Here is a 17181-nt window from a genome sequence, read left to right as displayed (position 1 = left end):
GGAGTCCCAGGCCTACTGTCTTGATGAAAATAAGGAGAGAAATTTAGGGTCATTTTACCAAAATGAGCAGGGAGTATCTTGAAAAGGAGTCATAAGAGGTCAATTATAGCTTTATGTATTCTGTCTATGCATCTGGATTGCCTGGATAGGCAATGTGGACAGCAGAGTCCCCACAGCCTGGTGGAAATGAAAAGAACCAAATAGAACTCTAAGAATTCCTGGCAGGAAGTATATGGAAGTGCACTGTACCAAGTATATTGCTTGTTAATGTTTAAAAAAACTAATACCGCTCAAAGGAACATAAAAGACTGAATTTCTGTACTTATAATAAAAACATAGTTCAGTTTGTGTTGCAAAAGTATGAACAACTAAGGAGAAGCCAAAAACTTTAATCCAGTGTCAAGGAAAGATAGCAAACTCGAGCGTGACGTTGAAGACACACTTGACGCTGCCATTGTCAGGCTGGGGTGTTCAAACAGCTAGGCTGTGCTCACGCATGCACAGGAGAAATAGTCACAGTGAACAAAGAAATTAGAAACTGAAAGCCAGAGATCTGAGAAACATGCATTATCTATAGTGAGCTTGTGGGGCTATAGATAATTTCATCATTTTAGTATTGTACAGATACTGAAAGAATTCTAAATCCTCTCTAACTTTTGGAGCAATTTTCTAGTCATACTACAATCAAAGTGATATTTTATCAAAACAAAGCTATGTTGATAGAGCTATACCTCCTATTTTTAAAAAATCTATTAATAAATTGAATTAATGTAATTTCTCTCATTCATTTTCCCTTAAAGTCTCATATGCTAAGTTGCATTTTGTGGGAGAACTGTGATAGAATTTGGCAAACCACTCATTTTTAAATCTTGAACAATGGTTAGAAGCAAAGTTACAAAAGGAGTAAGCAATTTGAATTCGATGAATTGTTTCCCAGTGCAGTACAGAAACCAAGTGAGGGTGGAGGGATCCATTGTGTTATTACTTGTCAATTTTAGACAGCAGTTGTGGAATAATTTATTACTTTTAGTACTTTATATTGATAAATTAATATTTTATTTTAATATTTTATATTTTTATATTGATAAAATAATATTTTGTATCACTTGAAAGTTTATTCAGTGAAAATATGGGCACGAGTTCGGATGGACTATTTGATTTAACACACCTGGTAAATCCAACTTCACGCAAGGCATTGATCTTTCTCTCCCAACTGGGCACTTATAGACATCTCCGGTTCTTGCTTTGGGTTGACCAACTAGAGGAGAACCAATAAGAACCCTGGAAGTTGAATAAAGCAAGTAAGAAAATTAAGCATAATGAGACATTTGTTTTAATTATTTTATGATAAATTCTGAGACAGTTGACAGTTATTCCCATAAACATGACAATATTGTGGTGACGCTGTTAGTAATTTAATGTCATCTAAAACAAGCATAGTATCACCATCAAGTTTCAGATTTCTAGTGTTTGCCCTAAATCTTAGCAGTCATTCTGGTGGGTGTAGAGAAAATGAAATCTCCAGAGACTGCATTGAATACAGTCATTAGAAATGAGTAAAGGTCCCTCATGAAACTTAAGGTGGGGCTAGAGAGATGGCTTAGGGCTTCATAGTGCTTGTTGCTCTTGCAGAAGACCTAAGTTTGATTTCCGGCACCCACACAGTGGCTCCCAAATATCTGTGAGTCCAGATATTTGGGGGATCTGATGCCCTCTTCGTGTCTCTTGAGGACTACATGCACATAGTATACAAACAAACACCCTAGTAAAACACCCATACACATAAAATAAAAATAAATATTTTAAACATTAAAAAGAAGTACAAAAAAAAAACCTATAAGGTGCATTACCATCTGATGCAGCTATACCATTCTGGGATAGACATATATAGTTGAAGGATCTTAAGCCAGCATGTACAGATATACTTACACATCCATGTTTATTGCTACCCTATTTACAATAGCCAGGATATGACACTGGCCTTTATGTTCATCAGATGAACAGATTAAAAATATATAGTACACACACATACACACACATGCACTCATACACATATAAACAGATATACACACATACACATGCAGACATACATACATATACATGTACACACATATATATGCACACATACACATACATACACACGCACACACACATAGTGGAGTTTTCTTCAACTGTAAAGGAGAATTAAATTATGTCCTTTGCTGGAAAATGGAGCTAAATATCATTGTGTGAATCAAAATAAGCCAGATTCAGAAAGATAGGTATTTACTATTTTCCCTTGTATATTGAAACTAGGTTAAAATATATCTATATTTATATAGATATTGACAAATGACATGAAAGTAAAGTAGAGGTGGAACCATGTAGGGTAGAGAAAAATTGTTAAAAAGTAGGAGGGTACAGGGAGATGTCCCCAGCTGGTACCTTGGGCAACTGAGGAGAGGGAACCTGAAATGACCCTATCCTATACTGATGAATATCTTACATATCACCTTAGAACCTTCATCTGGCGATGGATCGAGGTAGAGACAGAGACTCAATTTGGAGCAACGGTCTGAGCTCTTAAGGTCCGAATGAGGAGCAGAAGGAGGGAGAACATGAGCAAGGAAATCCCCATGAGGGATGCACCCACCCACCCAATGTGACAGTGGAACTGATTTATTGTGAGCCCACCAAGGCCAGCTTGTCTGGGACTGAATAAGCATGGGTTGAAACTGGACTCTCTGAGCATGGCAGACAATGAAGGCTGTTGAGAAGCCAAGGACAATGGCACTAGGTTTCGATCCTAATACATGAACTGGCTTTGTGGGAGCTTAGCCTGTTCAGACGCCCACCTTCCTGGATGTAGATAGAAGACCTTCGTCTTCCCGCAGGGCAGAGAATTTGGACTGCTCTTCAGTATCGAGAGGGAGGGGGAATGGTGTGGGGGGTGGAGAAGAGGAGTGGGGATAGGGGGAGGGGACTGGGGGGAGGGGGCAATATTTGGGAGGAGGGGAGGGAAATGGGAAACGGGGAGCAGATGGAAATATTAATTAAAAAAGAATAAAAAAAAAGTAGGAGGGTAGTGGGGAGAAAGACAAATATTAGGTTCTCTCTGTTATGGAGAATCTAGAGCTAAAAGACGTACACATGATAGGAAGCTGCAGGGACTTGTTTGGGAGCAATGGAATCAGCAGGATGGGAGGGGGAGAGGTGAAAAGAGTGAAACCACGTGAGTAATGTAGTAGGGAGGTCACTTGTTGGTTTCCGGCTGCCCGGCAAGTTTAGACCCGAAATAACAACACAGAAACTATCAATAAAAACACTGCTTGACCCATTAGCTCTAGCTTCTATTTGGCTGACTCTTACATGTTAATTTAACCCATTTCTATTAATCTGTGTATTGCCACGTGACAGTGGCTTACCAGCATAGTTTCAGCATGTCTGACTCTGATGGCGTCTCTCTGTCTTCGCCCTTCTTCCTCCCAGCATTCAGGTTAGTTTTCCCTGCCTACCTAACTTCTGCCCTGCTATAGGTCCAAAGCAGTTCTTTATTAATTAGCCAATAAAGGTAACACATAGACAGAAGGACCTCCCACACCAGAGTAATGTTAAATGACAGATATGTATAAGCAGTGTACCATGAATCACCATTCTCTATACTAATGAAACATAATTTACATAATTAAAAAGATGCATATGAGAAGTCATAGATTTTGCTTTATTGTTTTATTTATCACCACCATATTTATTTCAGGTAAGCCTACTACCCTGTTGCTTTATGAAAACAAAGAAGTATAAATGAATTTTTCCCCATGAGAAACTGCCAATTTCAGAGAAAGCAGGAAGCATAAACATGAGATCATTCTGGGATTTAAAATGAAAAAGTCTTAGACTATAAGCATTTGGGAAAGAAGGATAGTTCTAAGACCCAGGATAAAATTTTGTGTCTTTTTTGACACCGATAAAGAAAATAGAGTTATATTTCAGCTCCTCCCTGTTTCAAGCAGCATTCAGATCTGTGCCATTCACTTAAATAGTCTCCCAGAATATCTTCAGGAAGAGACACTTTAATATGCATGATTGTTAAGGTCCTTGGGTGGATCCCCAACTGATGCTGCCCTTAAGGGCAAACAGCTACATTCAGTCTCTAGGACTCTATCATACACTGTAAAACTCTGAACTTCAAGACTGTCTGAGACTATGTTCTTACAAGCTCAGAGACGACACAAAACACACTAAAGTATTTAAAAACCATAACTATATATAGTTGGGAGTATAAATATGTTTCAACATTCTAGAATAATAAATATAGATTAACTAAAACTTAATAGGAACTTAAGTAAATAACTTTACCAAGCTGCCCATTACTGTCTCCATTCGTACAGGATGTGGGAAGCCTGATTTAATGGGAGTTCATGTGAAAAGTCATGGAGGATTTGTTTGACAGCACAAAAGCATGGGCCCACAGGGATTTCAGTGCCAAATATGCTAATGTGACCTTAGGCTCGATTGCTGAAAATAGACGGTCTGGTCAAGGAACGCGATAGCCCCTCTGTGTTCTGCCCTGGTCGTGTCTGGAATCCTCACTCTAAGTGCAACATAGGCACAATGGAATGCATTTAGGAGCCTGTGACTCAGATGGGGAAGAGTCAGGCCATTCTGTCAGAGGAGAGATGCTCCAGAAAAAAAAATGGTTCATTTAGTAAGAAGGAAAATGCCCCAGAGAAGGACTAAAAGGGTCGAGGGTGGTACAAATGGCTCAAGCAAACAATTCCATAATTTTAAGTACTTGTAAGTTTGTCATACTAACAAAGGATGAGAATTACTTTCTATAAATTCTCTGTAAGAACTTTTATTAATATAAAGAATCTTATAAAATTATGATTATCAAGCTATTGAACAGAATTCCTTAAATATATAGTATGATTTACTGACTGAACAATCTCTGATGTACACAAAGACCCACAAGAATATTTCCTTTAGGCTACAGTTCTTCTAGGAAACCATCATTCAAAATGGTCTAAGATAAGAACAAAGCTTAATACACAAAGGCAATACTAAGGGAAAATTAAGAAATAAGGATAACAGCAAAAGTAATAGATTATTGTAGGCACAGTCTGTAAAACCTTGTTTTACAGACATTAATGAGTGTATACAATAGGATAAAAATTTGTTTATGACCTAATTCAAGGAGAAACCCTAGCTAATTTAAGTGAAAAACAGGTCTAATTTAAAGGAGATGAAACCAAATTACTAAACTTATTATGGTAGCACTGATAACAGCCAACAATTATTGAGTGTATGCCATGTGCCAGAAACTGTCCTAAGTGCCTTCCATACCCCAAATAATCAAATTCTCTCTGTAGAAGACAAAATGTGCCTTAGTGATAGGCTTTGTGCGTTCAAACTGTGGCTGCAGTGTTTACTAGCTTTCTGGTTTAAGATAAGTCAGTTACCCTGCTTGAGTCCTAATTTCTTCATGTCCAAAATGATGGCAGATCCTTATCTCACACGATCATCATCGCAAAGGTCAACAGAGCTGAGATGCACAAAAGGCTTAGAAAAGCATCAAGCTCATCATGAGCTACCCAAACATCAGATATTTCTGTTGATGTATCTTTATTTCAGATTAATAAGAATTGAGATCTATGTAACACATTGATCTAAAAGAGGGTGTGGAAAAGCACAACTTGTTATACCAAAGATTCTAAGATTAGTTTCTTTTACAGTATTTTGTTTTATGCAAAATGGCTGCATAAATTGATGGTTAAAAACAGATTAGAGAAATTAGTGTACCCCTATTAAAGCTATTTATCATGAAGCTGGATAAGTTAATGCTTATTAAAAATGGAGCTGGAGAGATGATGGCTCAGTGATTGTGAGCACTTGCTGTCCTTCCAGATAGTTAAAATGTCCATAACACACATCTGGTGGTTGTCAACTGTCAGGAACTCAAGCTCTTGAAGATTCCACTCCCTGTTCTGTCCTCTGCAGGCAGTAACACACACACTGACATACTCTCATGAGCATAAATAGAAGAAAAGCGGCATCTAAATAGGTATGGGGGTGTGTCCTGGTACCTGGGAGTTATCAGCAGAAAGAATGAGAAATCGTAAGTTCGAGGCCATTTCCAGGCACGTAGCGAGTTTGAAGCCTCCTTGAGCTATATAAGACACCACTGCAAAAAGACATAGGCATCGCACATAATACATTTCATTTGCTTTAAATACCTGAGGCTTTGTTGAAAAGGTAAATTCAAATTTATTATCATAGCCTCATCTTGATTTTTAGCCAAGCTACTGGAAATAAAGGGGCTGTAAGCTCAGAGTTTCCACTCTCGCCTGATGTTCTGTACCCCTTTCCTTCTGTCTGTGGTGCCACTGGCTTACTGACGCTGTTCACACAGGAGTTAAGCTATCTTGCACCATCTGCATTTGGTTGAGGTGCTAACTGACTGAAGTCAAATGAATGAACCCAAGGGGCAGAAGAATAATCATAAACCTCAAAATCTTGAGGATTATAAAATCAATGATTCTTTAAGTCAGGAAGTAGTGGGGTGATTGGTTAACCTGCAACAATAAATGAAAACAGGAAAGACATTTCCTGTTCCTCTGGCTTTTACAACCTTTCTTTCCCCACTTCCAGAGTGCTCCCTAGGCCTTGGGTGCAGGAGTTGGGCTGTCCTTTGTCACTTGGGACTGGGCTTCTGAACTCAGCATTTTGACCAGCTGTGGTTCACTGTAATTGTCTCTGATGCAAAGAGAAGTTTTCTTAACACAACCTGAGAACTACATCCTGTGGTAAGATCTCAGAGGAACGGGAAATTTGCTGTGGGACTGTGTCTCCTAGAAATGTCAGAGAAGCTACATCTGTGAGGTCTCACCAAGATGGCTGCTTAAACATGACCTGAACAAAAGCAACAACAACAGACATGTACATGTGGGAAGGCAAATCTCATGGGGCCTCAACCCCACAAAAAGAACTGTAGGCAATTGGAATGCTGAGAGCAGGAGAGATAGGCTTCCCCAGGGAGAGTACTTCAAATGGCTATTTAATACCAAATAGTCAGCCTGAAAGGGAAAAATTATGTATGCGTGGCATAACAAATGACAAAGTAATCCTGAAAAGTATGGTATTAGCAAAGAAGGTGTGAACGTCAACAGAAAAGGAAACAGAGCAAGTGCACAGCCCAGGGAACATGCCAAGGCAGGAGAATGGAGACTCAAAGGACATGATGGGAGGTCTGGGTGGCGAGGACCCAGCAGGAGTCAACTTCCAGCGCGCACTGGAGCAGGTGGTCTAAGAGTCCATCGCAAATAGAAAGAACTGGAATCTGAACGGACGCAGCAATCATAGCCAAGGCATATTATGAATTCTGGGAAAAATGAAGATCAAGCTGTGTGAATACAGGAAGCGGTGGAACCTGGTAGCTGAAGACTGAGAAAGGAAGTTTGGGGGTGGCAATCAATGGTAGAGAAGGCAGCAGCAAGATACAGCAGGTAAAATGGTCATTTACTTTCCTGGGGACTGTCTCCTCGGGCAGCCGCATGCTGTTCTTGAATCACACACACCTTACCACTCTAAGCCCAAGTAAGCCTCATTTTTTCCCCAGGCTATATAAAAATAACAAGGTCTAAGGAAAGTATCATCAGTGGGTTTGTGGAATTCCAGCGATCCCATGTCTCAATCCCGTTATCTTTTTTGTCTGGCAGTACAGACCACATGCTGTCATAAAGTATAACTTTCCGCTTTTTAAAATTATTTATTTGTTCTGTGTGCCTCCTTCTCTAGTAGAACTCCAGCACCCCAGTATCAGTAAATTTTTTTGTTCACTTATATATTCTTAGTTCAGGTGACAATTTTATATATATGGGAATTTACTGCTATACCCATATAACATTGCCTGGCCCAGCGGTCATCAGAGAGGCCTGATGTAGGTGGGTCTTCTTTCTATGTGTTGCTTTCATTGGTTAATTAATAAAGAATATTCTAAAAATAAATCAGTACTTTGTAAGACTTGGAGAATAAGCTCCCAAGTGATGGAAACAGATGAAGAGACCCACAGTCAAACATTACGCAGATCTCGGGAATCCTGTATGTGTGTGTGTGTGGGGGGGTGGGTACAGAAGGGGAGATTCCCAGAGGTCAAGGCACCACAAGGAAATCCACAGAATCAACTAACCTGGGCTCATAGGGGCTCACAAAGACTGAACCACCAAGCAGTGAACTTGCACGGGACTAATCTAGACCCTCTACATATATGTAATAGTTGTATGGCTCATTCTTTTTGTGGGACTCTTAACAGAGGAAGCAGGGGCTGTCTCTGACTCTGTTACCTGCTTCTGGTACCCCACTGGGTTGCCTTGCCCAGTGTTAATAGGAGAGGGGTGCCTAGTCTTACTTTAACTTGCTATGCCATGGCTGAAGGAAGGCCTGCACTTTTTTGAAGAGAGGGGAGAAAGGAGTAGGGAGGGAGGGAGGGAGAGACAGGATGAGCAAGAGACTGGGAGGAGAGGGGGTAGGGAGGGGAAACTGGGGTAGGAAAAATAAATTAATCATAAAATGTACTAAAAAGGAAATTTAAGTGAGAATAATAAAAGGGACTGTGATCTTCACTATTGAAAACTTTGAGTCAAGTTGACTTATTACACCTTTGCTTCTATGAATATGTTTGTTGTTTTTGTCTCTGATTTGAGACACGTTCTCATTCTGAAGCCTGGCTATTCTGGAACTTGTTATGTAGACCAGGCTGACCTCAAACTCATGGAGTTCTCAGCTCTCTGCCTCCTGAGGGCTGGGATTAAAGGAACGCTTCACCATGTTCAGCCTAAATTTTGATTTTATATAGAACCATTGAAATATCTTGCCTGTAGGTGAAGAAAAAAAATATTTTGGATACAATACTATTCTCTAGAGAAACACCTAGTAAATTCAAGAATCTTTAAAGCTAAAAAAAAGATTTATTTTCTCCATGTAAAAGTTCCAGTCATAATAAAAACTTAATGAGTTGAGATGAAATGTGTTTTTCATACTTGTAATTTTTGTTATTGTGACCATTGTTCCATTACTTTGAGGAGTGGGTCATGTCTGATGTCATTCTATAGAAGAAATCTGTGAAGAGGGGTTTTCCAGAATTACAGTATTCTAGAACACCCCTTTTAGCTTACTTCTTCACTGATGTCTAATAGAGCCAACCAAAGTCACTCTCAGACTGTCACAGCTCCTGTCCCAGCCAATTTTGTTTTTGTCTTTCTTTTATGAAAGGAGTAACTGTTCAGTGACTTCAAAAATGAAACTTGAACAGTGACCCTATTAATTATAGTGATTTTTTATAAGAAAAAAAGGCAGAATGCTAAAATGAAATGAGCCAAAAAAAAAAGACAATTTTGGCAAGAGGACATGTAATTTTTGAAAGGCATCATAAACAACGTAAAGTGAATACTATGTTAAACTCTACAAGAGAACTTGAGGACATCTTCTCCCTCTGAGCTCGAATAAGTTTTATCCAAAAGGTACACATACTGGACACAGCCAATCAGCCACATAAGTCATAGTACCCTTTCCTAGCACAGTCTAGGGTCCTGGGGAGGGGAATCAAAGAACAGCAGAGTTTTGACACACTTTGAGCTGAGGATTGGGTTAGGGGGATCTGTCTTCATCCTGACATCTACTGTGGGAGAACATGTCTGGTGAAGTCATTGGTGCCTCCAGGGTAGCCTGGATAGTCATTAAAAAGCCTAGCGTGGAAGAAATAAAGGACCAAGACAGAATAGTGGAAAGCCCCAAACCACATCTTGCATTTTCCCGAAAGCTTATGCTAGGTCGTGTATTGTTTACCAGCTTTTCTTCAGACTGAAGCTATTAGGCCAAGCATGCTCTTCTGTATTCTTCCAAAGGGCTTTGCAATCCCTGGGATGCTGCAACTCATGCTAACTCTGATGAGCAACACCGATCTTAATCAGAGGTATGATGTGTTCTGTTACTGAGAAAACATGTGGTTTCTCGGCAAGAGTCATAAAGTAAATTTACACTTAACAGTAAATTTCTGAGAGGTAAAAAGGACATAAAGCTGCTTTAATATTGTTTTGATTCATCCCAGAGAATTTAAGCAATGTTTTTCAAACACAGGGGACATACATATAGAGACCCAAGAAGAACTACTTCCTTCTTTAGGCATGGTACAGAGGTAAGATGAGTTAGAATGGTGTGTGTGTGTGTGTTTAACCTAAATTGGTAAGTTTCTAAAATACAGGCAGTAAATACTTATTAAGGTGTTCACCCTGAAGAAAATTAAAACAACAGAATCCATGTTCCTCAAAGCATGTCAGGTATTCCATAGTGAGTTACCCAGCATAAGCCTCTGTCCTCTCTGATTTTATAAACACTTGCAGGATATCCAAACATCCTTCTCAATCACCAGTGCCTGGGTCTCTTTAGAGTCACAGCAACCATGCCACCCACTACAGTTCAGGAATTCTGGGATGGAAGTTTTCTTATTTGTAAATTCAGTTATTCACACCCTTTTGGTTATTTCGGTCTTTTTACTTTAGCATAAAAATCTTTAGAAATGTAGGGTGTTAAAATAGAAACAGGCAGCTGATACCCATATACATCCAAAATGCTCATAAGCTCCCATATATATACTTATATATAAATTCTGGTGCTAACCACAGAAACAGCAATTATCAAACACTGACTTTTAAAGATATTTCTAGTAAAAGAGAAGCACAGAGAGGCTTAAGGTACAATTCTAGCCCTGCTTGAAGCAGTTCCATTACTGTTGTGGGACATTGGTCTTATACCCTGTAAAGATTTGTTACTTGTATTTTAATAAAATGCTGATTGGCCAGTAGCGAGGCAGGAAGTATAGGCGGGGCGACGAGAACAGGAGAATTCTGGGAAGAGGAAAGGCTGAGTTTGCAGTTGTCACCCAGACACAGAGGAAACAAAATGAGAACACCTTGCTGATAAAAGGTACCAAGCCGCATGACTAACACAGACAAGAATTATGGGTTAATGTGAGTCTTAAGAGTTAATAAGAAGCCTGGGATAATAGGCCAACCAGTATATAATTAATGTAGACTTTTGTGTGCTTCTTTGAGACTGAATGACTGTGAAATGGGGCTGGACAGAAACCTCTGTCAACACATTTTTCTAGGAGAACCACTCTTTATTCATTTTTATGTAGTTGTGCTTCATGGATGGTAAGAATGTGTTACACAAGGTTTAGCTGTTTTGTCTGTACAAAATCATTGAGTACATGCTATGTATGTGGCCACATGTCAATTTAGGGCAGGGTACTGTCTATAAGAGTGGGCACTAAAGCCAATCATCAGTTATAAGAGTCTTTTATACTGTTAGCTTCTCTGTCTATCAGCATCCCACTTTGAAGTTTATAACTACCTAGACACCATCTTGAACTCAAACTGTTTAAAAATAAACACATCAACTTCCTAAGATTGATTTTACATGTCTGTACATGAATATGTCTCTGTCAATGACTTCCCATTTCCCAATAGTCCAATACAGAAATTTTGAAATATATCCTTTATTGTCTTCATTTTCCATTTCTAAAGCTATATCAAAAGTTAACACTCACCTAATTTGGTCTTGGGTATGCATTTATTAGATTCCAGTCACCCTTAGCCTAGTGTTGGGCATCCTCTCTCTTTTTGGTTTGTTTTATTTATTTTTTATTAGTTTATTTTGATTTTGTTTTGAAACCATGTTTCAAGTACATCAGGTGGGCCTTGAACTCCCTATGTAATGGAGAATGACCCTGAACTCCTGATCTTCCCATCTCTGTGTCTCAAATTCTAGGCTGTCCAACCAGACCCTACAAAGTCTTATCTTTTAAGGACTAAATTGGGTTTTGGCTTGCAGGCAGATTTCCTAATTTATAGGCAATCCAGCCAGATCTATGTTAATTTTCTAAATTACATTTAATGAAACAGCCTCCAGTGGTCTCTCTGTGCACTGGTTTTGGTTCTATGATCTGTTCCTTGTCCTTGAAGGTCTACCTTGTCTCACTAGCTTGGGGTAGCCTTTCCTCTCATTCACAGACAAGTTGCCTTTCAAGACTCAGATCACAAGTGAGGAACCACTTTTTTTTCCTGAACTCCCAAAGAGATCTCAGTGTGTCCCACACTGCTTGGCACTATTGTCAGTTCTTAATTATTTCCTATTTACCCCTATAAACTTCTATATTTCTTTAATATTTCATCTCCCACAGAATTAAAACACTGCTGTATATGTCGGACATATTTGCTGCTTGACAGATCCAAATTTATGCTATCGCTAAAGAAAAATTCTTATCATTTTCAAAACCATCTGTAAAGATAACTAAGCAAATTTAATGTGTAAAGCAAGATCTGTAAGGGCATGGTCTCAGAACTAAGAAAAGGTTGAGCACTTATTATTGTCTCACAAATGTCTCTAGAATTATCAGTGTGCTTAAAGTCCATTTCAGTGTAACTTCAATCAGACATATAATTAGCAACATTTGTTTCGCAACTCTGGTTTTCTAGTTAATCTCTGTAATCCCTTGTTCTGTCTCTTTCCTATGTAGCTCTTCGCCTCTGCAAAGGCAGGATGTCTCTGGGAATGAGATGCATCATAGTTTCAAAGTCTCACTCGGGGCTGACTTCCTCTCTTAATCCTTGGCCTTCTGGTTCCATGAAGAACAGGGACTGGAGAATTCATGGGATGAAACTCTTATACTAGGGTATGATATCTTAAAGTCCTACCTCAACTTGATATGCCATGCATAGTTGACAGCCATGGGAGGCCTGCCCCTTTCTGAACAGAAACAGAGGAGGAGTGGATAGGCTAGGGCAGATGAAAGGTTGGGGGAGGGATGGGAGAAGAGAAGGGAAACTGGAGTCAGGTTGTAAAATAAATGAAAAAATTTAATTAAAAATGTGAGAGCCTAAAGAGTTCAGATGGTTCCAAAATCGTAAGGAAAATACTAATAAAGGACTTCTGATGCCAATATTCCCTAAAATCAGGGAGTCAATTCTACGTGGGGGAAGAAACTTGCAGTTACCTCTCAAATGAAGTATTAAACAAAATAATATAACAAAATTGAAAAGAAATTTTATAAAATATTTTGTCAGTATTTGTCTGTCATTTAAGTAGGTGTTTTAACTCTTCAAAGGTTGACTCTTACTACAGTTTCCCTTAAATTTATGTATCTATTAGTGATAGGTAAAATTGACATTTGGATGTGTTTTCTGCATAATCAAAAAGAAGCCTGGATAACTAGTCCACTTACTGTTTCCCCCCATGGGTTGAGCATAAGTGGTTGTCTGCTGTTTAGATTGATGACTGTGCTTAACCCTCAACAGAGCACAGGAGTGTAGGGAGTACAGAACAGAAAAAGTGGGCAGAGGATGGGAAACTCCATAGCAATCTTGCTCAATGTCTCATAAGTGGTAATGCACACCTAAAATACAGTATTCACACTTGGAAAATTTGAGAACTCAAATTATTAGTTTCGGTAGTCTTTAGGGGATTTCTATCAAACTTTAAAAGTCTAAAAGAGAAATCAAAATACACATTTTCTTCGGTGAAATAATAATTGTGGACTGGCACATCACTGTTCTCCTATTTGATACAAGTCTCTTTTTGATGTGGGAGTCTTCTGTTTTGTGTTGATTTCATTGGTCAAATAAAGAAACTGCCTTGGCCCATTTGATAGGACAGCAGCTTAGATAGGCGGAGTAGACAGAACAGAATGCTGGGAGAAAGAAGCCAAGTCAGGCAGTCGCCATGACTCTCCGCTCCGAAATGGATGCCCGTTAGACTTGTCCCGGTAAGCCACACTCAAGTGGCAATACGGATATTAGAAATGGGTTAGATCAATATGTAAGAGCTAGTCAATAAGAGGTTATAACTAATGGGCCAGGCAGTGTTTAAAAGAATACAGTTTCTGTGTAATTATTTCTGGGCATAAGCTAGCCATGCGGACGGCCGGGCGCCGGAACGCAGCCTGCCACTCTCCTATGACAACAGAGTGGTGCCTATCTAAGCTGCTGTCCTATCAAATGGGCCAAGGCAGTTTCTTTTTTTAACCAATGAAATCAACACAAAACAGAAGACTCCCACATCATCTTTTGCTAGGAAAATAATGGGCTCTTAAAATTAAGAAACAGAGAGAAGTCTTAACTAACTCATAAAGGTTTTGACATCAGTTAGGTAGGAAGAAAAGCAAATGGTCTCTCCCATTCATTTTGCGAAGTGGTTAACAATTAAATATACTCTAAATTTTGTTCTAAAATGAACTTAACCACAGTATTAAAAGTATGTCAGCAATTCAGTATAGTTTACGGTCATCCTTAGACAACACTTAGCATATCACTCAAATACCAAAAAACAATCTAAGCTCCCAGCAACTCAAGTAATAGTAACTGTCTCTGGGTATCCCATTTCCTATCGTGTCTTTCTTCATGAATTTCAGTCAAATATCCAAGTAACTCGAGAACAGGAACAATCCAGGAATGCTTGTCAAAGCAACATAGTGGCTGAATACATACTGAAATACGAAACTCTTGAGGTCAGTCTAGTAATGAAACAGCAGAAATAAGTAACCACTTCCTCTAACGTTCCAAGGAATGCTGTTCTTTAACTTCATGTCGGCTTCCATCACCAACCCACTAGAATACATTTCTAGCACAAACGAGTCATTCAGTTAATGTTCCATTCATAAAACAAGCTGCAAATATTTTCCATTTTCTTTGTGTGAAAGAACTGGACAACAACAGAGCCTGTTTGCTTACCATTTTCCTTCTTCATTTTCGTATTGTTGAACGGTGTATCCAAACATGTCCTCCACTGGGCCACTGAAACTCATTGAATTTTTCACATCAACATTGAAGGAAGTGCAGAACCCTAGAATAACTGAGAGGGGAAAGAAAGTCCAGTTATACAGGCTAACAGAGAAAGCATCACATTTGGGGTCCTGGAAGGCATTTCTAGGGGGACCACAGAAAGCTGTGCTCTTATGAAAAAGAACAATTGAAACCCAAGAAAATGAGAACTCAAGGAGGGTTCTGGTAGGATGTTATATTGAGCATCTAAAGGATGAGTTTTTTAAATGTTTGGAAATTAAAATCTATACCATTCCCAGTAGCAAAATTTCAGGATTCAGTGGGAATGACAAAGATTAAAAACGACTAAAGAGTTAGTTCAAAGATGCTTTCCCAGAAGCGATCCCTCCAGGACAATGTGACCAACAGTGACTTTAAACAGCTCCCTTTCCCCGCTGCAAATTCTGAAGATGCAGGCAGTTGCATTTAAGCCTCTCCAGCCAGACCTTTCTCCTGTTTCTGAAAGGAAACTGCCTTTTCCTTTGCATCTGAAGGGTTCCTTTCCACTGTGTGATCTTCAGAGGACTATTTCCACTCAGGGACGTCTTCCTAGGCAGACCTAAGATAACTTCTCTGTCTCCTCAAGAAATGAACAGTTGATGGAAGTTTCTACTTATACAAAAAAAAGCCTCCTTGCAACTGTGTTGACTGTGGTAAACTCACAAACATTTTGGATTAAATGAGATAATATTCTCAGTAGTCCATGCCCCGTACACATTATATATACAATGAGAGTTTATCTCTTTAATTTCTCTGTGATCCACATATAAGAAAAGTTTTTAAGAAGTGTGACCACATACAGAGGTTCTGAAATCACAAGCTCAGATGTAGAATACTAAATACCTCATTTGGTCCTAATTTGGAAGAACAGACTTACAAGTTTCAATATCCCTGTCCTGAATAAAACCAACAACCCTTATCAAAGAACATCATCTTACACAATAATAGCACATTCTAAGGCATGTTCAGAGGTGATTAACATTCAATTCTCAAAACTAGATTCAATCACAAAGATTCTGGAAACTTCTCTATTCTAAAGATGGAGGACAGGTAACATATCCAATCTCTTAATTCTTATCCACTCTAAACTTCTTCCATCAATACACTCTAAATTCAGGTTGCTCTGACCTATAACCTTCAAATTACATTAACAATAGTAAGCATTTATTTGATACACAGGAATCTAAGTTAATTTAGAGAAAACATTTCCAGAGGAAATCAACCATTCTTTCCATTTATAGATTTATCTATATAGCCTCTCTTTATCTTGTAATATCTCTTCTTTGATTTTTGAAGAAACTTCCTACCAATATAACTATTAAATACCATTTATATTATTATCTACTGAAGATGTTCCCCCTGCACTGGGAAAGTCTTAAAACTGAGGACAGTTTTACTCCTCTTTTTATCCTTCATAAAAATCTGGTGCGGTTCCTCTCACACAGATGGGCAGTAACATATTTATAGTCTGAGAGCTAATGTGTTACAGAGGGCAGGGTGCCAGCTGTGGCTGGAGATGCACTGGCAGCTGTTCCATGCTAGCAAAGCAAGACTTGTTAACGTCCTAAGGTAAGGGGGAGATGGAACTTGGCAGTGAGAAGAAAATTTCTCCCCAGGATTTGGAAGGGTCTCTGAACGTAGTAAGAGACACAGGACAAATATGGTTGCAAGATCACAAAGTGATCTTCCTGGCTGGCATGAAGGAAGTAGACAAAGAGTAGACAGCCAGGATACATCCTTTTATGTACATTTCCTCTTCATTCCTCAAGGGAGACCGAGCACAGCTGGCCACCTCCCCACATCCTCTTTTAGATATTGGGAGGTCATTTTACACAGTGCTTGCCCTCTGCTCCAAGCTCCGAGTACATGCGCTTAACCTTTCTTCTATGGTTTTGATGTTTTGAACAGTTTCAGTTTAGTACTTTTTTTTTTTTTTTTTTTTTTTTTGCATGAGACATACACAAAATATTGCCTCCGCAGTGTGGTTTCTCAGCCATGGCACTAAAGGCAATTTTGTCACGAGGACTCATGCCAAAAGGTGCCTAGCAATGTCGATGGCCCACTGCACACGACACTAGTGGCCTTCTGTGAGTTTTCACAATCAACATTATCTCTAGACACTGCCAAAACCCTGTGGAGTCAAAGTTATCCATAACTGAAAACAACTGTTGAAGAGATATAAGGACCTGAAAACTCCTACCAAGGACTGCACGCCAGCTGTGGCTCAGAGATCAGAGGATGCCTAGTCCAAGGCAAGTGAGCATCATCAAGAGAGCTTGTGAATGTTGGGTCCCACCCAAATTTCAAGAACCAAATATCCCTCTTACTGTTT

At 39.2% G+C, this 17181-nt stretch overlaps 1 protein-coding gene across 1 annotated transcript in view; it reads right to left on the bottom strand.

The window, feature by feature from the left end:
* Positions 1-17181, bottom strand: part of Itga1 (integrin subunit alpha 1) — a 146274-nt gene that overhangs the window by 80503 nt on the left and 48590 nt on the right. The window contains exons 2-3 of the mRNA XM_057789503.1: positions 14760-14880; positions 1169-1281 (exon numbers count right to left, since the gene is read on the bottom strand). Of these exons, the coding sequence (XP_057645486.1) occupies positions 1169-1281; positions 14760-14880 (234 nt within the window). The remainder of the gene's footprint in view (positions 1-1168; positions 1282-14759; positions 14881-17181) is intronic.

Source organism: Chionomys nivalis, chromosome 15 (assembly GCF_950005125.1).
Source record: "Chionomys nivalis chromosome 15, mChiNiv1.1, whole genome shotgun sequence".
In the NCBI taxonomy this organism is placed as follows: Eukaryota; Metazoa; Chordata; class Mammalia; order Rodentia; family Cricetidae; genus Chionomys; species Chionomys nivalis.
This window is presented reverse-complemented; position numbering and strand designations above follow the sequence as displayed.